The following is a 25,607-nucleotide window of genomic DNA, read 5'->3' as shown; positions in this document are numbered from 1 at the left end:
CTAAAATATTTCCACCATGCCCACCCCCCATCCAAGCCCCAGGGAACTACACAAGTAAATAAATAAACTCAAACATCTGTGCTGAGCAAATAAGGAAATAACTGACAAGAATTCAGAACTGAAAGCCAATTTCCAAGCCAAATTCTTGTTATTTTGGTAATATTAAAAACCTCAAAATGAGAATTTAAATTAGAGTACTCTTGGATTAGTAGAATCCCCAGAAGCTTGGCCGAAGTAAATTATATCCCATGGAGAAATTCATACCAGGCCTCAAAAAATTCTAACAAATAGAAACAATTCATTACTCTGTATTCCTTATGTCTTGTTTATGACTCTCAACTTTATAGTATGACTTTCACATTCCAGACATGCTATACTTTTTCACTTTGTAACCCATTGCATAGGCAATGACCTTTGCCTTCTAGTCATAACTATCGTCTGACACTGGTGAACTCCTTTTTCTCAACTTCAAGTCTTAGCTTGAGTTGTAAAGCTGCTTTTGCCTCTCTTAGAGTAAGTCAATATCCTCTCTATGCTCCTATTCTATTTAGTACATACTTTCTACTTATAACCCAAATTTATTCAGGCCTTGCCAGTTCATAGTTATGGATGATATAACTTGTTACCAAATGCAAGGGGTCCATCTCTTGGTGAGTGTGTACAATGAATCTCAACAAAGATAAAATATAAGCAAAGAAAGTTTATTATTTGCAGCAAGTAAGGAGAGCACTAGAGACCATTCCCAAAGCAGTGTCTCTCCCTGAATATACAAGGGAATTGTCTTTACTGGGACTAGTTATACATATTTATCAAAAGTGACAGGTCATCAGATGTAGAGGCTGGGCCATTCTACCACAGGGATCGCAAGGGGTCATGCTTTATCATATATCACATTTATAGGAAACGGTGGATAAGCTCTTTCTGGGGAGGAGAATTTAGTATTACAATAAAGCAGGGTCAACTTTTGTTTCTTTAAGGCATCCTTATCTGGTTTCAATAGGAGCAAGGTGTCATCTTCTTGTGGTCAGTCTTGCAAGGAACATCCTTGTTCTGCAAGGATTGTTAGTTTCACCACTCAGCAATCCTTTTAATCCCATTCTGCTTACAAATACATCAATATTAAAGATTCAAAAGTCACATATTAATTGCTCCTTTACTGGTATGTCTCACAAAAGTCTCCTTTAATTATTTTTGGAAACTTATGGTGTGCCTCATATGTGCACATGAGTGAACCTATGTTCTGCTGTTGCAGTGAAATCCATCTGACGGAATCCATCAGTTTCGTCTACAAACTCGTAACATAGGATCATGGTCCCACGTATGGCAATCAGGAGGGCCACAAATTTTTTGAAAAATTTATGCACTTTTTTAGATGCTGTAGAAGATGGTACAAGAAAGTGCTTAGACTATAAGTTCTGATTTTTGCTTTTAAGATAAAAAAAAAGAGGGACCAGATTTACCCTCCTACCTGCAAAAATAACAACAATATCACCACTACCAACAACAAAAATATATCAAAGAATGTCAATCAAGACATTGGACATATGGCAATGAAAGACAGTGTCACCTGAGAAATGAGAAACAAATGAACGAGCCCAAAGATTGCCTCAATTCACTGCCCTGAGAGTTTCTTGGATGCAGGGCAGGGACAAAGAACTAAGGCACTCCTCAGAACTGATCAGACAGAGTTGAGAGTATGTAGAGACCAAGTCAGCTAGAGTTCATGGACAGAAGAGGAGAGAGCTATATACGGAGAGAATCCCAAAGATCTGGAGAGGGTCTCCTTGGGAAAACTTCCTGGAGCTGAGAGACCAAAGAAAGAGGATGACAACTCCAGAATTACAGCAAGTTTCTCAAGGAAACTATGAACAGAAGCAGAGTCTTGGGCAGCAGCAAGACTGTAGATTTCCATACCCAAAGATGGGACTTGTTATATATAGCCAAGTGGCACATGCTAACACAGGTAGCCTATAGCCATGTGGCACGTGTTTGTTAAGAGCTACATAATCCAAAGCAATAAACAACTTAACGAGCCCATTTGTCTATGCAAGAATATTCCCTTCAGGTGATATGAACTAAGTGAACTGGCGTTCAGCCTGCTTTGTAAAGTGGCATTGGTCACATACGTACATGCATTCAAGGAAACTACCGATAAAAGATAAAATCATGCAAATAAATGTTTGTGAGCCAGCGGCCCCACTAGTTCACCAAAAACATTCAGACTCTATATCTCAGTTTATAATCTTCCAAGCAAACGAAATGCCCTTTCTCTATTCAGGTCATATGTTCTCTCCTCAGAGGAGCTGACTCTGACATTGCAGTCTAAAGAAACAGCCCTTACCAACAATTTTAATCTCTTTGCCCTTTCTCTCTTTTTTTTTCCATAGCATTTATCACTATCTGACATTGCATCATACATTTATTTGTTTCCTGTCTCCTCACTAGTATATAAGCTTCAAGAGGCAGGACTTTATTTCTCTTGATCACTAATATATCTTATGTGCATAGAATAGTGCCTGGCACCTATCAGCCATTTTATAACTATTTACTGAATACAGATATGAATATAAAAAATCTTAATCTAAAAAATTAAAGGTTGAAATAAGAACAATAACAAAGGAAAGAAAGGAGAAAAAATGTGATTTAGAGTAGGAGGCAATTTCACAGTAAATACAAATATCAAGTCTTTTATACCTGACACTAATATAATGTCATATGTTGATTTTTTAATTAAAGTCAGAGGCAAGCCACAAATATTTAAAACAATATTGATATAGGATATTTTTAATGATTGGAGTCTAATAATCTCTCCCCTTACATTGTAGCACTTCTTTCTGATGGTTCTATAAGGAAATAAAAATGATTTTTCCCAAACTCGGTCATCTCCCACTTTCCTGTATTTTATTCTATCACTCTGGAGGGAGCAAAATTAAACGACTAGTTAGATTTTCTTCTGATTGATAAGTTCAGTAGAGCAGTGTTTCTTAAACTTTATTAAACATCAGAATCACTCCAGTGTTTGTTAAAACACAGATTTCTGGGGCACTCCCGGTTTCTGATCCAGCAGGTCTGGGGTGCCTAGAGCCCAAGAATTTGTATTTCCAGTAAATTATCAGATGATGCTGACCCGGCTGATTGACCTTCGAGAACCATTACACTGAGGATCCCAGGAAGGTTGATTTACAAGTGTGACCACCATAACTCATGTTTAAAAAAGCTAACGACCACAAAAATAAAAATCCACACACTCACACAAAAACAAACCTCTAGCAATCTACAGATATTCCCGTTTAGTCTGCATATATTTGCTTTATTTGTACTATGAAAAGATTTCTGCCATTTAAACACCTACATAAACTAGTTCAGCCAGATTCCGGCCATTCAATGTTATATAAAAAGGGCAGACTCCGGATTGAGAAATAGTAGCAGTTGTCCGACAGATATTTGAGCCTCCTTCACTTGAGAGGGAAAATGCCTCCGACGTGCATCTCAAAGGACATACCATCTCTTTCTCTAAAGGTAAAGCATCATTTTTAGGAACGGTTCCATAAACACAGTAAACCTGCTTTGCACAAGACTCGAGCTACAGGCGTCAGGCTAGTTAAAAAGCAAAAAAAAAAAAAAAAAAAACAAAAAACCAAAAAAAAAAAAAAAAAAATCCCAAAAAACCTAATCCTCAGCCATCTCAGCACCTCACTCAGGTTCCCGCCCTTTCTTCCAGCAGGAAGAACAGGGGGGCGGCCGCGCGCGGCGCCCACGTGACCTCGGAGGGCTGCGCGCAGCCAAGTCGCGCGATCCGCCGTCATATCAGCTTATTCCGCGGGCTCATGATTGGTTGGCAACACAGGCAGCTCGGAGCATGAGGGCTGGCTCCGCCCCTCCAGGCAGAGCCCGCTAGCTGACCCCGGCGGTCCGGAAGCCCTGGCATTTTGGGACGCGGCAGCAACTGGATCGGCGGCAGACCGTCACTAGGTAGGGACGGCAGGAGGGCGGGGAAGGAAGCCGAATACACGCGAGCAGGACGGGAGAGGGGAGACAGAAGAGGGGATGGAGAGAAACAGGAAGATGGGGCCGAGATGGGGAAGTTGAGAGTGCGTTGGGCTCTTTTTTCCAACGTGCCGCAGGCGGTTTTTGAATGCCTCCTAGATGCCAGGCACTGGGTAGGCGCTGGGAGTGTAAGGGTGAAACTGACCTTAGGACTCCTTCACTGACCACTAGCAGAGACTGACAGGTAGGTGGGCATCCCGAAAACACAGGTTGCAAAAGCTGCGATAGGGCTAGTACAGTGCGCAGGGGACGCCCGCTGGTCTGCGCTAGAGGAAGAAAGGTTGTGGACAGACCTCTGGTTAGGGGCCTCTGCTCAGCTAAAGAAGTATTTCAGAGCGCCGAGGAGGCCTGGACATGGAAAAAAAAAATAAAAATAACACATGAATGGGCGTGAAGAAAATGAAATATTTTTTATTTACGGTTGCAGATCTCTTATCCAAGAGAAGTCTGTCCACTGAACACGAATGTTTTGCTTTGCGACGAATTTCCGTCTGTTCTTGGAGGATTTTTTTCTTTCTTGTTTGTTTTTAAGGAGCAAAGGAATTAGGCTGAAGAACTAACTAGTTGTTATCTATGACATCTTGACCATTGCAATGTGAGCCACAGTTACTGCAAAGTAATTAGGGGTGTATGGGGGGGGGGAGGGGACAACAATCCATGGTTTGAGAAGACTAAAATGGAAGGGAAATGATCTATTACTTTAGCACTGTAAAAGGAAAAATTATTTCTACTAGCATCTCTGTGTAATAGCAGAGTAAATTTAGAGGTGGTATATATAGGAGAAGAAAAAATTACCTCCGTAGATAAAGTGTCCAAATTGGGAAGTTCGTGGTAGCTGGGTATTTTTAGCCAAAACCTGGTAGGTTATGTGTCTTTATAGCACCTTCCTTCCCTTTTTCTTCTTCAGATAATAAGTACAAGACTCTTGATCTTTAAAGAGTGCTTTTCCATTCATTATGTACTGTAATTAACATGGGATACTGAATTTCTTATCTGCATGCATAATATCTTGAGAAATACAATGTAGTAGCTAAGAGAACAGGCTCAGGAATATACATCCCAGCTGTTACTTGTTATTGTTACTTTTACTGAACAAGTTAGATACTCCTGACCTCAGTTTCCCATCTATAAAAAGGGGATTATAGAAGTACCTACCTCAGAGGGTTATGAAAATTAAGCAACATAATACATAAAAATGCTTTAAATAATACTTGGTTCTTAATAAATGTTAGCTATTATCTATACTTTTAAGATAAAGCAAAAAGGTCATTGTAGACTCAGTCATTCTAAGCATAATTGTGTTTTATTGATAACTGTATTTTAAGAAAAGTTTTGTTTTTGCAAAGGTAAAATATTATTTAATATAAACTTCTAAAGAAGGCAGGGGTACTTAGGATCTGCAGAGTCCCTAAGTTTAGTCCCTTAAAATTATACAAGTTGTAGAGTCACTGAGAATTTAAAAAACGAAAAAGCTGAACAGTTGAGATAATGACGAAAAGGCAGTGAAACTTGGTTAAAGTCAATGGACTTTGCAACCAGACTGCATGTGTTTGAATCCCAGCTCCAGCATTTATTTACTTGATAGCCCTGGGCAAGTTACTTGAATATTCTGTGCCCAGCTTCTTCATCTGTAAAATAAGAATAATATAACTCCTAACTCCTGGGTTTCTTGAAAGGGTTAAATGAGTTAATATTTACAGTTCTTCATGTATAGCAAATATTAATTACCTATTATTATTACCAATTATCAATTAGCAGTAAATTAATTTTTCAAAGAAAAATCAAATGGCACCTTAGTTAAGGTTTTTGACTCAGCTTTGACACTCATAACAGTAATAATAATAGCTCCTATTTATTGACTAACTTCCATGTGTCAGATGGTGCCAAAAGACTATGTATGTACTTAAGTCTCTAAATCCTAACAACATTCTATAATATAGACATGTTATCACCAGTTTACAGATGTGGGTTTGAATATAAACTTCAAAATTGAATGGCAGTTTTGCAGTCACATTATTGATTTCAGAGAATTATATGGTAGATGTTAGAAATTACAGCAATATGTCCATGGATATCTGTTTACTACATTCAAATAATAGAATGAAATGAAACCAAAATTCTAAAAACACTTAAAACAGGTTGAATTTCACATGCCCACAGTTCCACGACTTATAGAAAAGCCACGAATTCTTTTACATAAATATCATTTTTTTTGATATGTATGAGTGGTCTTCCTACGAGTGGAATGCTGTCTCCCCTGCAGTAGATGAGTGAGGGACTTTGATTGTATTAGGACATACTTAGGCCCTCCTGTGTTTGGGCAGCTATTATAAAATCAACGTGCCATTGAAGTCCTTCCTAAGGGATTTAAATTAAAGGAAGCAACCACCTCGTGAGTCACCGCTTCAACAAATTTTTATAGGGCAGGTCGCTAGATATGTACCTTTTACTTTTATATTTATTTCAGAAGAGATTTTAAAGGAGCACCAGAGAACATTTGCAGGATAATGGATATGTTCATTATTTTGATTGCAGTGATTGTTATATGGATCATATGACATATGTCAAAACTTATTAAATTATACTAGTCATGTATATGCAGCTTACTCCATGTCAATTATATTCCATAAAGTTATTTTAAAAAATTATATCCCTAGCTTCAGATATGTCATGGTGAAACTGGATTGAAAATGCAGTTGGATCATGAAGCACAAAAAAAGCTCAATAAGTATTTTGTTATTGTTATTTCAATGTAGCTTCACTGATTTAAATATATCCTGATTTTAGAAAATGCCTCCATTAGACTTCTTTCTTTCCATAAAAGACTTTTTTTAAAAATAATTTCTCTTGTTTATATCTAGAAAGGTTGAGTTAAATTGAATTAAAACCAAAGGTTTCCATATCTCTCTTCAAACTCAGAATCTACCAGGTTATAATTGATCCCAGCCATTCTATTACAAGGAAGTCACTTAAACCTTTTTCTGAAGCTTACTGAGATGTGAATTACCAGCTTTTTCCAAGAGAGCTGATTACACTGGCTCGTCAATTGCAAGTGCTTTATTAACAATTTCTTGGGCTGACTTTTCTTAGGTTGCCAGAATCCAAGAAAAAAAATATAGAAATCACAAAAGGATTTTAAATTTCTCATATCTCAGCATCAACGGGAAAATGTCATAGTACTTAACTCTGGACCTTTTGAGAGGTCTTGTATAGATTTAGTATCAAAACAAATTATTAGTTAGAGAGTAAAGAAATTCATGGGTAAAAAAAAACATTGACAATTGTATTATGCTACTTCTGCACTACTCTTGTATTTTGTCCACTATTTCTCCATCTGGCCCTTTTTACACTATCCTACACAACCATATCCCTTTATACAATTATTTGCTGTGATCACAGTCATAGTACAAAACAATGAACTCCACTATCCTCCAAGATATAGAGGGTCATTGCCTACTGAAACAATTTTTTTTCAAAAGATAGGTCAAATTGTTAAATAAAAGATACAGGAAATCAGGGCTTTTGTAATATTTGCAAAAATCTAGATAAAATGTAAGATTTATATAAAGCACTATCTGCAACCATATAGAAGATAGAATATAATAATCTATTCATACATTACTCAGGCATATCATTCACTGTAAACAAAGTCCTTTGCCTATATGAAACATAGATTGACAGAAAAACCAATGCTTATAATTCAGAATGTCTGTCAGTGGGATCATTATATCATATTTTGTCTAGTATTTTAAATCATTGTTATTTTTTTCTGTACATTGAGATATTACATTTGATATGTCTCAATATTCACACATCTATCTCATTGTACTGAAGGATCTCTATCTAGCTATTTGAGGTCCCTTTCCCTCAGGTTCACTTCCCTATGTGGCCTAAATTTAAATCAGACCATTTGAAGTATACTATCTAAGTCATAAAAAATTATCCATTTTTTTGAACATTTTAGTATAAAAGACAAAAATAAAAAAATAAAAAAAACTATTTTATTAAACACATTAGGTTGATAGCAAAATATGAGGAATGTAAGAATAATGTACCAGCTGGTCTCATATATAGCTCCCCCTGCAACACTATGATGAATAAAACAGCATATAAATATGGTTGACATCCTAGGAGATCTTGAGGGGCACAAGTGCATATTCTAGAGAGAGAGAATTCTTAGAGAAAAAAAGGAATTCCAAGCTTTCAACTTGCGACTTAACCCTTTGGCTGAGCTTTCCTTATTCAGTTATCCTGTGTGTGAAGAAATTCAATAGCCATTTGTATTAATTTGCTAGTGTTGCTATAACAAAATAACACAGGCTAGTTGGCTTAAATAACAGAAATTTACTTTCTTACAAGTCCAAAATCAAGGTGTCAGCAGGGTTGATTTCTTCCCAGGCCTGGTATCGATGGCTGCCTTCTCCCTACATCTTCACATGGTCTTACCTCTACCTGTCTGTGTCCTAATCTCCTCTTATTATTAGAATACCAGTCATACTGGATTAGGTCCCACCCTAACAGTCTTATTTTCCCTTAATTTCCTCTTTTAAGGCCTATGTCTAAAGACAGTTGCATTCTGAGGTACTGGGGGTCAGAACTTCAACATATGAATCTAGGGGGGGTATCATTTAGCCCATAATGCCATTCAACATGTTAGTGCATCACACACACACACACACACACACACACACACACACACACACACTCGCTCTTTTCCTGCGTAGCCTCCTGGATTCTTATGCACCAGCTGGCAGCTGTTGGCTGCATGCTTTCCACTTTCCCTGTCCTGAGTATTTAATGAAATCATATGTGAAAACAAGATGTTTCACTCATAAATACTAATATTATATTCCTTGCATTAAATGCTTTAATTTGCAGTAAAACAGAAATAGAAACAATATTTAAGAGATGAATCCAGTTCTTCTGAGATTTGGGGTTTTAGACACTTTGTAATTTGAGCCCTGTTCTCTGCTCTCGAGTTCAGCTCTTCTTCATTTAATTAGTCTCATGAATAGACCTTGAGATGATCATGCTAAGTGAAAAAAGCCACACAGAAAAAGTTGAAAATCACAAGATATCACTTATACGTGGGATAGAAACCTAAAAGCAACAAACAAATATGACAAACAGAGACTCATGGACATGGACAGTGGTTACCAGAGTGTAGGGAGCAGGTGCCTGGTAGATGGGGTAAAAGGTTTCGAATATGTGGTGACAAAAAGAAATCTGTGGGCAGTGAACATACAGTGCAATATATATATGACTTACTGTTGAATTGTATACTTGAAACACTGGATTTCATTAACCAATGTCATTATAATAAAAAAAAAACCCTCAAAAAATAATTAATCTCATGTACAAGATCTACAAATATTGTCAACCTTAAGAGCTATTATCACTAATAATTTTGTTACTTTTTGAATTTATTGAATATAGGCTTCTTATGTAAATTTTGATTGTTTATATAAACCATAAACCCAACATTATTTATAAAAATATTTTAACTATCATATTTTCTGCTTATTGTTCAACATATTTGTGTGAAAAATGTTCCAAATATTTTTTACTTTATTTAACTCAAAAGAAATTTACATTGTAAAAGTATTAAAAGACTTCTAATTTTTATATCGAGTGTGATTTTATCATTCTCTTACTTGACAATATTTATTACACCATCCCCTATGAATGTAATATTTTTTTTGCTTCTTTGCTATACAACCACCATTGCTTTCTGTTACACTCTGTATGGCTTACCATCTTAAACATAGGCAATCTTAGCTTTGACCTTGAAGTGTGCCCCTTAGTATTGCCATCATGACCAGTAAAACTTATGTATTCCTTGCATTTGGGGGCTGAGTACTTAGCACAGGAAACTATGGAATGTAGTCAATACACAATAAATGTTCTATAAATTTTAAAAGTTTCTGTAATTAGTATGATATAACTATAGAAAATCGAAAATGTATTTTTAACAAGGGATAAAGAAAAAGGATAAACATCATGGACTCTGTTTTAAGATATATTTGGATTCAATATGAATGTAAATAAAATACTGATTAAAAGCTAAAAAGATTTTAATTAGGTTACTTAGTTTAATAGTTTAATTTGGCAGAAACAGACAACTTGGACAAGGTTCTTTGTGTAAGCACATTTTAAATCACTAATTAAAATTTCAGATGGCAATCTGAGATTAGCAAAAGGATCTTCAAAGGTAAGCAAGATGCCCATTTATTTTATTTTAAAACTCAAAGCAATACTAAGATGTTACTTTAGATATTCCATCTAAAATAATATGAATTCTCGGATATATTGTAAGACACTTTGACCCATATACCATCTGTAATTAAATTATTTTGAACAAAAAACATCATTTAGTAGGCAAACATCATATATATTTTTATTAAAGAAGCACCTGTGTTTTTAATAGAATAGATCAAATATGTCTTCAGAGATACATTGTTTATTCCATAGGAAAAATAGACTTCCACACATGTAAAACTTATAGCAGAGTAAAATGTTATTTAGTCAGTCTGATTCAGCTAGTGCATAAACCATTTTGAGTCAAGACACCCAGAGAAGTTTCCCTATTAGGTAATTATGTATCAATATACTAAGTGGCACTACATATCAATATACCAGTTTAGTCTAATAGAATAAATTTAGATAAATAGAAGTTTGGTAGACATAGTGAGCAGTCTGGAGGTTCCAAAGTTTTCTGTGCATCCTGAAGAATATAGAGCAGCACCTTATATAGTTATATAACAAGAGAAACATAATTCATTTTTTCTTATGTAAATACTTCTACCTTAAATAAAAATTTTCTACCCATGGTATGAACTGAGAAACTTATCAAATAAACAATCTAGGTGATAGAGAACCCTAGATAATTTCCAAGTTACATTCTTTGAGATTAATATAGCCAAAAATCGAGACACAACTCAAATTCCATACAACATAAATAAATGAACAAAATAAAGCTTTTTCAAGTCAGCACTGACAATAAATGACTTAAACATAGGTAGAACATAGATAAATCTTAAAACTCTTACTGAGAGCGAAGACATCAGGATAAAAAACACATTCTGATGGACTATAAATGATCGAAAGGTACAGAAATCTGATGCATGGTTCCCTGGGGTTGGAATAAAGAAAGGATGGATTAGGAAGCTACATGAGGAAATGTTCAGATATTGTGAATGTTCTGTATCATCATTGTGAGAAGCTTTCATGAGTGTACATATTTTTCAAATCCTATCGCATTCGACATCTCATTAAATCTAGTTGAATATTTGTACTCTATTTTCTGTAAATTGTGCTGCAGTAACATTGATAATTTAAAAATAAAAATTATGTATGTGTGTGTGTGCATGTGTGTGTGTGTGTGTGTGTGTGTGTGTGTGTGTGTGTGTAATAGATATGGAGATAAATATTCAGTGTGTGACTCAGCTCCAGACCTCGGTGTTAATACAATTAACTTGGGAAAGTCACTTAAATAAACAATAATAGCAACATGAAACCCTGAGGGAAGTTCGTGGGGAATCTGATTTTCCAGAGCTGCCACATTATATTATTTAAAATGCTCCATTTTCCACACACACACACACACACACACACACACACACACACACACAAATTATGAGACACAAAAGAATGGAAAATTATGGCCTATGCACTCACAAAAGAAACAGTCAATAGAAACTATCTCTGAGAAAGTCCAGATAATAGGCTTACTGGACAAAAACTTTAAAATCGGCTACTATAAATATGTTTAAAGAACACCACATCTAAATAACAAAGTATGAGAATAATTTCCCACCAACTAGAGACATTGTTAAAGTGATAGAATTTTTTCTTTTTTAAAATAGCAAATAAAAATTCAGGAGTCAAAAGTATAATAACTGAAGTTTAAAATAAACCTGCAGGCTTAACATAAGATTTGAGCTGACAGAATCAAAGAACTTAAACATAGTACAATTGAGATTTATCCAGTCTAAGGAGCAGGTAGTAAGATTGAAGAAAAATGGACAGAGCCTCAGAGACTTGGAAGATATCATCAAGAATACCAACATAAGCATAATGAAAGTCCCAGAAAGAGAAGAGAGAGAGAAAATTGGATAAAAGGTTATTTTAAGAAATAGTAGCCCAAAACTTCTTACATTGGATGACAAACATTAATCTACACATCCAAGAAATAATCAACGGTATGGAATATGGGGTTTCTTTTGGAGGTGATGAAAATATTCTGAAATTGGATAGTGATGATGATTTCATGACTGAGAATATGCTGAAAACTTCTGAATCATACTCTAAAATGGTGAATTAAAATTAAGAGTATCTGGATTGTATCTCAATATAGCTATTTAATTAAAAACAAATGAGAAGGATATTCTTTATACAATGATGGTAAATCCAAGATACATTGTTAAGAGAAAAGAATGTCATGATGTGCATAATATGTCACTTTTTTGTGAAGAAGGAAGAAAATAAAAATTTGTAGTTTGATCTTACATTTAAAAATATTGTAAGGATTCATTAGAAACTAATAAATATTGTTACCTAGAGGGCTGAAGTGAGATAATGATAGTGGTGTTCAGAGACAGTATAGAAGCGAGACTTCTCTCTATATATCTTTTTATATCAATTTTAAACTACGTGTCTATATATTTTTTAAGACTTTCTAAATCACTGTAGAGATTTAGTGGGGAATCTAGTACAGGAAATAGGCTATAAATAATTAAATATTTTAAATTTTTTCTTTTCAGTTTTTCTTTCAACTTTATTTCATAAATTGATGTTTATTTATATGGCCCAATATGTAGCAGATAAAGGCCATTTGAATAACTAGAATCTAATGTGGGTAGGCAATTTCGAGAACATTTTTTTTTATTCTTGTTGCTGTTGTTTAAAGTTTCTGTTATAGATGAGAGATGTTTTAGAATGTTGGACACATTTTCCTCTATAAACAGTGCAATGAAGAATGAAAGAATAGATCATAAATAATAGATTCAATGGTCAGCTCACAAAAGCTGACCATAATGTTGCTGAACATTATATATAACAGGATCACGAATATAAAATAGACTGAAGTATTTGCTGAATTGAGTAAAGTTTTTCAAAAGTTTAAGGGTCTAAAACAGAAGTTGGCAAACTTTGCCTTTAACAGGCCTGATGATAAATATCTTAGGCTTTATGGGCCACACTGTCTCAATTGCAATAACTCCACCCTGTCTAGAGAAGCAACCATAGACAATATATAAACATCTAGACATAGCTGTGTTCTAATAAAGCTTTTTTTACAGAAACAGGCTCTGTGTTTGGCTCATGGGCCACAGTTTGCCAGCCTCTGATCTAGAGTATTACTTAGGGGGAGAAGAATAAATGTATTCTAGCTTTTATCATCAAGAATACATCTCCCTTTGTTCTGTCAATGAGCATGGCCTTTGTTCCATCACAAGAACAGATAGTCCCTGACTTCTATGTTTGTGGTGGTAATATAGACACATTTTAGGGAATTCATCTTAAGTTTTAGCATGAAGCAAAAATCTCTGAAATATGTTTTTTATTGTTTTGTTTTGTTTTTAAGATAGAGAAGCTGCCGAAAGAGCAAACCATTTGCCTGAATATTGTCCCCTGTGTTTCACATCTTTACTATTTGCCATGTTGCAATTGGCATTGTAGAAAAGAACACTAAGATGGAATTAGATCTGTTCTTATGCCACATATCAGCTAGACCTTAGAGAAAAAACTTCCTGGCCTCGGTGTCTCTAAGTGAGCTTTGGTATCCCCATGTATAATATGAAGAGACTGGACTAGAGATGATATTTAAGAGCTCTTCCAATTCTAAAGATGGCATTTTTGGGATTCTGGTAGGAGCAGACTTGTACTATGTATGCTTATTGAAACAGGAGCTTCATATATAGTTTTTCCAGAAAATTTTTGCTTTGAGAAATGTCATCGTGGGTTAATAACTGTTACACATGTTTATCTTTTAGGGACTAAGATGGATCTTGTACTCAGTGCTGCAGATCATTACTTTTTTACACCATTCATATATCCAGCCACGTGGCCAGAGGATGACTTCTTCCGACAAACTATTAGTCTCTTGATTATAACAAATCTTGGTGCTTATATCCTTTATTTCTTTTTTGCAACACTGAGCTATTATTTTGTCTTTGATCATTCATTAATGAAGCATCCACAGTTTTTAAAGGTAAATGATTTTCTTAACCTATTTTTAACTATTGTTACAGTAAAAATTATAATATAAAATTGTGAGATTTTCAGATTAAACTTGTTATAAGCATTAAATAAAGTTTTTGAAACCAGCCCCAAATAGGTTAAATATTTTTGATAGGGCTAATCCCACCTCTCCTTCCATTGCTTTAAACAAATAAATGAATCCAAACTTTTTTTTTAACCAGAAGTCTGGTATTTTGCTAGTTACATAGACAAGAATTTCTTTGCTAATAGTGATGAATAAATAAATGCATACATCTGCGTAGTTATTTTAATGTTTGATTTTTACAAACTGAAATATGATTTTACTATGTATGTAATTTTTTGACTAAATAGAGAATCCAAACTCAATAGTTTTAGATTTTTTTTACAATTATTTTCTATTTCAGTTGCTTGTATTTGTCAAATACAATCTCAAATGAAAGTCTCCATAGACTGTAAAAAAAAAAAAAAATAGAGAAGGCTAAGAATGGAAGTTAACTATGAAAGAAATGAGTATTCAGTAAATAGAAATTTAGAATAAACATTTTGTGAGAAGGAGAAAAAATTTGAAAATTTAAAATATTTATTGCTTTTGCTTGGTACAAAAGGAATATTTTTCTTACACACTCATCCCTACATATTAACATTATAATAGAAAAAAAATTAGAGGTAAGCTCCTTTATATAGAAGATTTAAAAAATCCAATCCAAAACAATTTTATGCTAATTTTGCTAAATCTAGATTTTGTGATTTTTAAGTATTGGAAATTTTATTTTCAGAATCAAGTCTATCGAGAGATTATGTTTACTGTCCAGGCATTGCCATGGATAAGTATTCCCACTGTTTCATTGTTCCTGCTGGAGTTGAGAGGGTACAGCAAATTATATGATGATATAGGAGAGTTTCCAAATGGTAAGTAAATTATAAAGAATGTCAGGCACAGATTGTTTTTTCTAAGGAACCAAATCTGCCTCTTTTTTAAAAATAATTATAAATTGTTCAGTTGTTTTGAATGTTCTGCTTTTATGCATTTATATCTTGCCACATGTATGCATTTCTTTAAGTTTATCTATGAATTTTAAAGTCTTTGTTTTAGATGAAATTGTGCCTGGGGGAAGATTGGTGTGATCAGGTATAGGCCTTTGCATTTGTTTCCTATTATCTGTATTGAATTCAGCCTTCTAAAAAAATAACTCAAGTAGTACATGACAATTACAGAAAATCAGAAAATATATTTCTCTTAGCAATATATGTGCCCACATTTTTATGTCTATAAATATTGGCATTATATAGTATATTAATTATAGTATCTCATTGTATAGATATCCATAGTTTATTTAAACGATCTCTAATTTTTAGACCTTTAGATTTTTTATTTTTGTCTACTGAAAGCAGTTCTGCTACGGCAACTGAACTAAATTTTTGTGAAATTCTGAAATCATTTCAAGGTACATTTCCAGTATCTAGAATTAGAAAGATAATAGTTAACATTTATTGAATGTTAATAGGTACCAGCTACAGTTTTAAGCTTTTCACATGTATCTATCCATTTTATTCCACATCAGTTCTATGAAGTAAGAGCTATTATGTTCCTTTTATAGGTGAGTAAGTTAAGCGTACAGAGCATTTCAGTGACTTGCCTAGGTTACTCAACGATTACATGGTATTTCTGGTACTGGAACCTAGGCTTACTGGCACTATCAACCTTGCTTTCTAAGTAAGAGGTTAGTTAGTTAAAAGAAGGAACAAAAATAATGCACTAAGATGATAAGCAGATAGGATTATGAGTAAAAATAAAAGGAGAAAGGCATTCTAGATACTTGGAATAGTATGAGTAAAAGTACAGAGGTAAGACTTTCAAGATGTTGGGAAGACATTGAGTAAACCAGCCTCATTAATACAGGAACAGATGAGATTTGGAAAGATCAGAAAGGGCTGAGTTATGGAGTAAATGCTTGAATTAAGGTATTTAGTGGAAAATAAAGTTTTAAGCAGGAAGATAATGTATAAAGATGTGTTTATGAAGGAAAATCATTAGATAGCATTATTCTGAGAGATTTAAATAATGTACCTCAGGAATATCCTTTTTCTGTCTCATAAATATCTTAATAATTTAATTAAGAAATATTTTAGGTAGGATACTTCCAAGTTTTTATATGAGAGAAAGGAGGAAATGAGCAGATTCCAGAGAGTCAAGGATTAATTTATGTTGTGTTGAATTAGCCAAAACAGATCATTTATATTGTTTCAGTCTAGGATCATATTTTGGATTTAAATGTAAAATGTAAATGCTGATCCTGGAACTGAATCTTGATTCTGCTGTATACCCTGTTATCTCTTCTAGGCTGGTTTCAACTCATTGTTAGTGTACTGTCCTTCCTCTTTTTCACTGACATGCTGATCTATTGGATTCACAGAGGCCTTCATCATAGACTTGTATATAAGGTAAAATCATTTGCAGGGGAAAGAGAAAATATATATACATTTTTCAACAGTATATGTTTATAAATTCTGTTCTCTATTTATAAGAATTTGCTCTATATTAAATACCTAAGTAACCATAGTCATGACAGGTACCAGGTACGTTTCATGTTCTTTATGGGTTTGGAGTGTTTGTTTTAAAATTTTACTGTTTACTTGGGGATGAGGAAGGAGAGCATTTTATAAAGTGATTCTGGTAATCTCAAAGGGATTTTTTAGTTAGGCCATTTCTACAACATGGGTATGATAAACTAAGTTTAATGTTGCATGGGATAATGTCGGTGGTACTAATGGTGTTCTTTTCTTCTGTAGCACATACATAAACCTCATCACATCTGGAAGATTCCTACTCCATTTGCAAGTCATGCTTTTCACCCCGTGGATGGCTTCCTTCAAAGTCTACCTTACCATATATACCCTTTTATCTTTCCATTGCACAAGGTAGTTTATTTAGGTTTGTACATCTTGGTCAATATCTGGACAATTTCTATTCATGATGGTGATTTTCGTGTCCCTCAGATCTTAAGACCATTTATTAATGGCTCAGCTCATCATACAGACCACCACATGTTCTTTGACTATAACTATGGTCAGTATTTCACATTGTGGGATAGAATTGGAGGCTCGTTCAAAAATCCTTCCTCTTTTGAAGGGAAGGGACCACTTAATTATGTGAAGAAGATGACAGAAGAAAAATACAACAGCCATGCAGGAAATGGTTGTAAAAATGAAAAATTATTCAATGGTGAGTTTACAAAGACTGAGTAAATTACTGCCCAATTATTAAATGTTTTTTAATAAGGAAAAATAATCCATATATAGCCAAAAGCAATTAAATGGTATCCTTTGAAAATCAGCATGTGGTTGCTGCTGAGGAATGATCATAATGGTAGATCAAGGGAAGGTGCTATGAACACCATGATTTTAACCTCATGCTGAAAATACTAGATGTTGGTCTAAGGGACAACTTATATTTTTCTTTCCAGCAGATCTATGATTTGTATAGTCTCAACAACCATTTTTAAAAAGATAGAGAATAAATTATTGAGGGGAGTAGGTTATGCCCTTTTGCCTTACTCTGCCATATTCATAAAGAAAAATTCATTGTGTTTAATAATACCAAGACTAAGCACCATAATGAAGAAATACTAACATAAAGATGGTTCCTTGTTTTAGGAATGATTATGTCTGCAGTGTTGGTACAGTTTGTTCAAGTGGAAACATCAGTGTGACAAAAAAAATACTGATGTAACATATTAGTGGCTTCCTAAATGGCCTAATTAATAGTAAGTATAATTAGATTATCACTTCCTACACATAGGAAGCTTATACTCTGAGAATATTGAAAATTCACATTTTACTGATGATTAAATAAATTAGAATAAAAAAAATTGATACTACCATGATTTAATTTAGATCTGAGATTATTAAAGAGTTTGATGGTTATTATTTAAAACGATCATTTAATAAGTATGAAAATGTGAATATATAAATATGTGAATCTGAATATACAGTAGTCTCCTCTTATTCATGGGGGATATGTTCTAAGACCCCCAGTGGATGCCTGAAACTGCAGATAATTTCAAATACTATATATACTATGTTTTTCTACCCATACATACCTATGATAAAGTTTAGTTTGTAAATTAGGCACAGTAATAGATTAACAACAATAACTAATAAACTATTATCGCTAGAGAAATTTGATGCCCAAATAATATCTTTGACACTACTGATTTTTAAATTGATGCACTGCACTTTTGATTCTTCAACATCACAGAACTATAATTTTCGATAGGGAATAGTTGCCAAATATTTAGACATATCACTGAAGAATAGTTTTGAAATATTCTCTCACGTCTCCCTCACTTTTCCCCACTTCCTCTGCAAAAAAATTAACAAATATTTTCATAATGAAATGTACATAACATAAATATTGGCAAAACATGGTTTGTGTAGGCATTCTTTAAGCTATTTATATAAAATCAATAAAGGTTTACTATGACCGTTAAGCTGTATCAGGTAAATATTGTAACAACACAAAGTATTCTTTGTACAAATTTTATACTAATTTGAAACCACAGAAATAATTTGGGTTGTCAAAACTGATTTAAAATGTCCCCAAATGCTCAATGTCAAGGAGAAAAGAGAGAAATGGGTCTTACATTCTTTTTATGTCATTTTATTAGATTTGAGTAATTTAGTAAGAAAGAGACCAGTCATAAATTTAATGCTTGGGATCTATATAAAATGTATTTTTCTCTTTGAGTTACTGTTATGTTTGTCTTCCTTATATATACCAGTATACTAATTATACTGGTAAATGCAGCTGAGTGCTTTTTCAATAATCATCCTCACCCTCTAGTATTCCACTTTGCCCAAGAAAAGGAAGGAAATTAAATAAACTTTGTTGCTTAATAATAATGGCAGCAACTATTTATTGAGGTTTTACTCTTGATCAGGCACTGTTACAAGTACTTGACATGAGGAAACTAGGACCCAGTTGTGCCACTTTTCCGAGAGTATTTCTCTCAAGTATGGATATGTTTCTAGTCAGTGGGCAGCCTTCCACAGTAATTCTGAGACCTAGGCTCCTTTCATCTTGGGGAGCTGCCTTTGCCTCAGTCTGCAATCTTCTTTGTTGAAGGAGCACATAAGGCAAGAGGGAAAAGTACACAAAGAAAATGTGTAGATCAGCCCTGGAAGTCATACATATCTCTTTCGTATGTTCCTTTGAAAACTCAGTCACATGGCCCATCTGACTGAAAGAGATTCAGAGAGTCAGGAAAATGTCTCTAATCGTATAGCTGGGAGGATGAGGTAACCAGTTTCTCAAACCATTGCTAGTTTGCCATACTCATAATTTATTCCCCTCTTTTTGAGGGTCCTGGCAAAGGTGTTGAAGAGACATATGAGTTCAAAAGTATTTCAAGTTATGTATGAACTGGTTATCTTCGTGTCCTTAATTCTGTAACTCCAATTATAAGTGTTGAAGTTTCCTCTAGATTCTTATTACCATGTAGCTAATAGAAAAGATAGGATGTAATTTATGGAGAGAGAGAAGCTTCCTCAAAAGTAATCAAACTATTCTCTGCCTTCCCACCATTTTTCTTAAAGTCTGATCTTATTAAGCAGTATGATTTTAAGCAGTCCTAACATTATTTGTAGACTATCATCACATTCTCCTAGTCTCCATTAGAGAAATTTAGAGAATATTCATGGAATTGAGGATTTAAATTCTTTCCTACAGGAATATCTGATGAAGGACTTTGAAACCTTTTATACTTACAGGACAGAAAGGGAAAATCAGGATTATATTTTCCACTTTTATGTTAGAAATTGAGAAATGGATGGAGGTGGTACAAAACCCAGAGACCTTTACTGAATCCTTATCTTTCTCCCTGTGTCTCTCTTCCTGTCTCCCTGTGTGTGAATGCTGTGATTTCCTACTTCTCATTGCCCTGTATCATGTTACTTTTTCCTCCCATCTTCAAGAAGTCAAGACAAATTTGGGAGAAAATTTTGAGTTTAGTTTTTCTTACACAGAGTGAACAGTGTAGGCAGATTATTTATATAGAGATGATGTCTGGGAGGAAAATGGAAAGCAGGGAGACAAATCAGAACAAAGATATTTGTGATTAATTCAGATGGAAGAAAAGTTTGAGGCTCTGAGATTGATTGTCAAAGAGAACATGAAAAATAGATGTCTAAAGAAACAAACCAACTTAAAGGAAAAAGAACTTCCTTTCCTTATCTAATTTCAAATTCAAAACACTTGACTGGCAGTCTTATATCATCATTTATTGCTTTCTATCATTGTTATGCATGCCCTATTTATTCTAGACCCCCAGATTCCTTCAAAGTAGAGACCATTTTTGAATCACTGTTGGGTTAAAAGATGTGTTCCTACAGAATGTCCAGGATATGGTTGAAGTTCCATAAATGCTTTGCTAAATGAGTTAATGAAATGATAGAAATGCCATTCCCATCAATAAATATTTAATGAATCTCTATTAGGTGCCAAACACTACACTAAGTGTAAATATTAATTCCAGACTCGTAAAAGCTGTCTTTTTAGCCAAGAATTTGTTTTTTCATTTATTTATTAGCTGATATTTGCTGTGTTCCTTGGGGGAGTCACAAGGAGAACTAAAGGGAAATCAAAGACAGTCCCTACATCAAGGATAGACTGTCCTTTTTTTCTCACTCAAAGTCATGCTTTCCACTGGAAACAAAACCCACCCTGGATACAGATCATATGTGAATCAGTGATATGAGTACTGATTAGAGGGGTGAATGTGTACAGTTATTATGTAACATAGTGCTCTGGATACAAAAACAGATCATAATTATTGATTGATTATACCAAGTAATGACAAACCTAGGAGGATAATCTATAACTTTGACTGGAAGGTAATTTATCTCAGAAGAATTGTAGAAGCTAAGAGTTTTGAAGTTAAACAATTTTGAATCCTGGCTCTGCCACTTACTATGATTGCATGATCTTGGTCTCTCTATCTGTAAATTAATGAAAATACTACCTATGTAATAAGATTAAGTAAATTAGAAACACTCAATTAAATGTCAATTCACGTAAATGGTGCTTAATGCTGCTTTCTAGGTTCAGTGATTATTTTATTACACCTAGCGTAGGCCCTCAGTAGAAACCAATTGCGGGGAGAAAAATGCCTAGATAATGCCAATTTTACCTTAAAATTGGAAGGTGAAAAACATGAGGTGAACAAGAATGGGGGATGTAGAGGAAAATCACATCAGTAAAACTAAAATTGCTACATTATTTACTGTAAATTTTCTTTGTAAAAGTTGATTTATTGTTAAGCAATTTTATTTTTAAAATGCATTGCTATAAACTATAAGACCAGTCTATAAGATTTTGTGTGTTTTTTAAAAATTTTTTTTATTAAGTTTTTGGGGTAACACTGGTTAATACAATTATATAATTTTCAGGTATACATTATAATTTGACATCTATATATTCTAGTATGTGATTACCACCCAAAGTCCAGTTTCCTTCAGCTACCACATATTTTATCCCCTTTACTCACTTCAGCTAACCCCTACCCTCCTATATTTGATTCCCTTTACCCCATCTACCTCCCCTCTCCTCTCTCACCCCCTACCCTCTGGTAACCACTCTTCCATTGTCCATGTCCCTGAGTCTCTGTTTCTCCTGTTCATTTGTTGCTTTTAGGTTTATATCCCACATATAAGTGATGTCATGTGATTTTCAACTTTTTCTGTTTGGCTTATTTTGCTTAGCATGATTATCTTGAGATCCATCCAGGTTGTCGCAAATGGCAGTATTTCATCTCTTCCATTGACTGGCTAAAGAAGCTGTGGTAAATATATTCCATTGTATATATTTACCACAGCTTCTTTAGCCAGTCATCTACTGTAGGACACTTAGGTTGCTTCCATGTCCTGGCCACTGTGAATAATGCTGCTATGAACATCGATGTGCAAATATCGTTTTGGATGTGGGTTTTCAAGTCTTTGGGGTAAATACCCAGTAGAGGAATTGCAGGATCATATGGTAGGTCAATTCTTAGGTTTTTGAGGAACCTCCATACTGTTTTCCATAGTGACTGTACCAATTTGCGGTCCTACCAGCAGTGTATAAGGGTTCCTTTCTCTCCACATCCTCTCCAACATTTATTATGACTTGTCCTGTTGATTATAGGTATTCTAACAGGTGTTAGATGGTATCTCATTGTGTCCTTATAGCTATTCTAACAGGTGTTAGATGGTATCTCATTGTGTCATTATAGCTATTCTAACAGGTGTTAGATGGTATCTCATTGTGGTTTTGATTTGCTAATAGCTAGCAATGTTGAACATTTGTATGGCCATTTGTATGTCCTCTAGGGAGAAGTGTCTGTTCAGGTTCTCTGCCCATTTTTTGATTGTATCGTTTGCTTTTTTGTTGTTGTTATTGAGTCGTGTGAGTTCTTTCTATATTTTGGATATTAGGCCCTTATTGGAGGTGTTGCTTGCAAATATATTTTCACATTTGGATAGTTGTCTCTTTACCTTGTTGACGATTTCTTTTGCTGAGCAGAAGTTTTCTTAGTTTGATGTAGTCCCATTCATTTATTTTTGCTTTTATTTCCCTTGCCTTTGAGGTCAAATTCATAAAATCCTCTTTAATTCCAAGGTCCTTGAATTTAGTTCCTATGTTTTCTTCTATGCATTTTATGGATTCCGGTTTTATATTCAGATTTAATTTGGTGTGTGGTGATAGACAACAGTCTAGTTTCATTCTTTTGCAGGTGGCCTTCCAGTTTTCCCAGCACCATTTATTGAAGAGGCTTTCCTTTCTCCACTGTATGTTTTTGGCTTTTTTGTCTAAAATTACTTGCCCATATAAACATGGGTTTACTTCTGGACTCTCGATTCTGTTTCATTGTCCTATGTGTCTGTTTTGCTGTCATACCATGTGGTTTTGATTACTGTCTCTTTGTAGTGTAATTTGAAGTTGGGCAGAGTGATGCCTCCAGCCTCATTCTTTTTTCTCAGGATGGCTTTGGCAATTCGAGGTCTTTTGTGCTTCCATACAAATCTGATGATTTTTTTGTTCTATTTTTTTTTTTTAAATGCCCATGGGATATTTATGGGGATTGCTTTAGGTAATATGGTCATTTTAGCAATGTTGATTTTTCTAATCCAAGAACACAGAATATCTTTTCATTTCTTTGTATCTTCAATTTCTTTTAATAGGGTCTTGTAGTTTTCATTATATAGGTCTTCACATGTTTCGTTAAATTTATTCCTAGGTATTTCATTCTTTTTGTTGCAATTGCAAAGGAAATTATTTTTCCCACTTCTTTTTCTGACACTTTGTTATTAGAGCATAGGAATGCTGTGGATTTTTGAACGTTGATTTTGTATCCAGAGACTTTACTGTATTTGCTTATTGTTTCTAGTAGTGTTCTTGTGGAATCTTTAGGGTTTCCTATATAATTATGTCATCCGCAAATAGTGACACTTTGACTTCTTTGTTTCCTGTTTGGATGCCTATTATATCTTTCTCTTGCCTGATTGCACTTGCTAGGACCTCCAATGTTATATTGAATAACAGTGGTGATAGTGGACAGCCTTGCCTTGTTCCTGATCTTAGAGGAAAGGTTTTTAGTTTTTCACCATTAAGTATGATGTTGGCTGAGGGCTTGTCATATATGGTCTTTATTATGTCAAGGTACTAGTGTTTTTTTAATCATAAATGGGTGCTGTATCTTGTCGAAGGCTTTTTCTGCATCTATTGGTATGATCATATGGTTCTTTTAATTTGTTTATGTGGTGTATCACATTAATCGATTTGTATATGTTGGACCATCCCTGTACCCCTGGGATGAAGCCCACTTGATTATGGCATATAATGTTTTTAATATGTTGCTGTATTCAGTTTGCTAGTATCTTATTTAGGAGTTTTGCATCTGTGTTCATGAGAGATATTGGCCTGTAGTTTTCTTTTTTGTGTGTTACCTTTACTGGGTTTTGGTATAAGAGTAATATTAGCCTCATAAAATGAGTTGGGAAGTATTGCCTCCTCTTTAATTTTTTTGGAAGAGTTTGAGGAGAATAGGTATTAAATCTTCTTTGAATGTTTGGGAGAATTCACTGGTGAAGCCATCTGGTCCTGCACTTTTACTTTTTGGTAGGTTTTTGATGATTGTTTCAATTTCCATACTGCTGATGAGTCTATTTAGATTTTCCAGTTCTTCTTGATTCAGTCTAGGAAGGTTGTATTTTTTTAAGTACTGGTCCATTTCTTCTAGGTTATTAAATTTGGTGTTATATACTTTTTCATAGTATTCTTTTATGATCCTTTGTATTTCTGCCCTGTCTGTCATAATTTCCCCTCTTTCATCCCTGATTTTGTTTATTTGTGTCCTTTTTCTTTTTTCTTTAGTGAATCTAGCCAGGGGTTTGTCAATTTTATTAACCTTCTCAAATTACCAGCTTTTTGTTATATTTATTTTTTTATTGATTTTTTTGTTTTCAATTTTATTTTTGCTCTAAATTTGACTATTTCTTTTCTTCTGCAGGCTCTAGGTCTTATTTGTTCTTCCTTTTCTAGTTTTTTAAGATGAAGTGTTAGGTTGTTTATTTGAGCTTGTTCTTGTTTTTGGAGATGGGCCTGTAATGTTACGAACTTTCCTCTTATCTCGCTTTTGCCATGTCCCAAAAGTTTTGATATGTTGTACTATCATTATCATTCGTTTCTATGTATCTCTTGATCTCTTTTTATTTCTTCTCTGACTCAGTTATTCTTCAATAGCATGTTCTTTAATCTCCACATATTCGTGGTTCTTCCTGATTTCTATTTGCAGTTGATCTCTAGTTTTAAAGTATTATGATCAGAGAATATGGTTGGTATGATTTCAACCATCTTATATTTGTTGTTGAAGCTATTTATGTGTCCCAGTAAGTGGTCGATTCTGAGACTGTTCCATGTGCACTGGAGAATAATGTATAATCAGCTGTTTTGGGATGGAAGGCTTTGTATATGTCAATTATGTCTAGTTGGTCTAATGTGTCATTTAAGGATGTTATTTCTTTATTGGTTTTCTGTTTGGATGATCTCTCCATATCCATATATGTTAATGTTTTTGTCTGTTTCTCTTTGTTAAATACCTATTAGAATTACTGAATGCTAGGGTAGATAGATATATGTTTAGATTTATAAGAATCTGTCAAACTGTTTTCTGAAGTGGTTGTACCATTTTGCATTCCCACTACCTATTATGAGAATTTCCATGTCTTCCACATTCTCACTAATAGTATCATTGGTTTTTATTTTTTGCCCTTCTAGTGGGTATCAAGTATTCTCTTATTATGGC

The 25,607-nt window shown here is 34.2% G+C and overlaps 1 protein-coding gene across 2 annotated transcripts; it reads left to right on the top strand.

Annotated features, from left to right (window-relative positions):
• The first annotated feature begins 3,826 nt into the window (after nucleotides 1-3,826).
• On the top strand, nucleotides 3,827-21,344 carry SC5D (sterol-C5-desaturase). 2 transcript variants are annotated; one of them, XM_011383586.2, is made up of 5 exons: nucleotides 3,827-3,972; nucleotides 14,040-14,257; nucleotides 15,045-15,177; nucleotides 16,610-16,710; nucleotides 17,059-21,344. In XM_011383586.2, exons 2-5 carry the CDS (start codon nucleotides 14,048-14,050, stop codon nucleotides 17,512-17,514), a joined length of 900 nt encoding a protein of 299 aa, XP_011381888.1. In that variant the 5' UTR covers nucleotides 3,827-3,972; nucleotides 14,040-14,047; the 3' UTR covers nucleotides 17,515-21,344. The 2 variants fall into 2 exon arrangements, with proteins under 2 accessions (XP_011381888.1, XP_011381889.1); XM_011383587.2 differs by lacking the exon at nucleotides 3,827-3,972 and adding an exon at nucleotides 4,051-4,231.
• The last annotated feature ends 4,263 nt before the right edge of the window (nucleotides 21,345-25,607 follow it).

The sequence above is a fragment of the Pteropus vampyrus genome, unplaced genomic scaffold (assembly GCF_000151845.1).
Source record: "Pteropus vampyrus isolate Shadow unplaced genomic scaffold, Pvam_2.0 Scaffold528, whole genome shotgun sequence".
NCBI classification, from domain to species: Eukaryota; Metazoa; Chordata; class Mammalia; order Chiroptera; family Pteropodidae; genus Pteropus; species Pteropus vampyrus.
Note: the sequence above shows the minus strand (reverse complement) of the source record. Positions and strands in the feature narration are given on the sequence as shown.

Coding starts and splice junctions, on each gene's coding strand:
- SC5D (XM_011383586.2), top strand. CDS start 14,048: ATGGATCTTGTACTCAGTGCTGCAGATCATTACTTTTTTACACCATTC. Junction 15,178..16,609: donor TATAGGAGAGTTTCCAAATG/GTAAGTAAATTA, acceptor TATCTCTTCTAG/GCTGGTTTCAACTCATTGTT. Junction 16,711..17,058: donor ATCATAGACTTGTATATAAG/GTAAAATCATTT, acceptor TTTCTTCTGTAG/CACATACATAAACCTCATCA.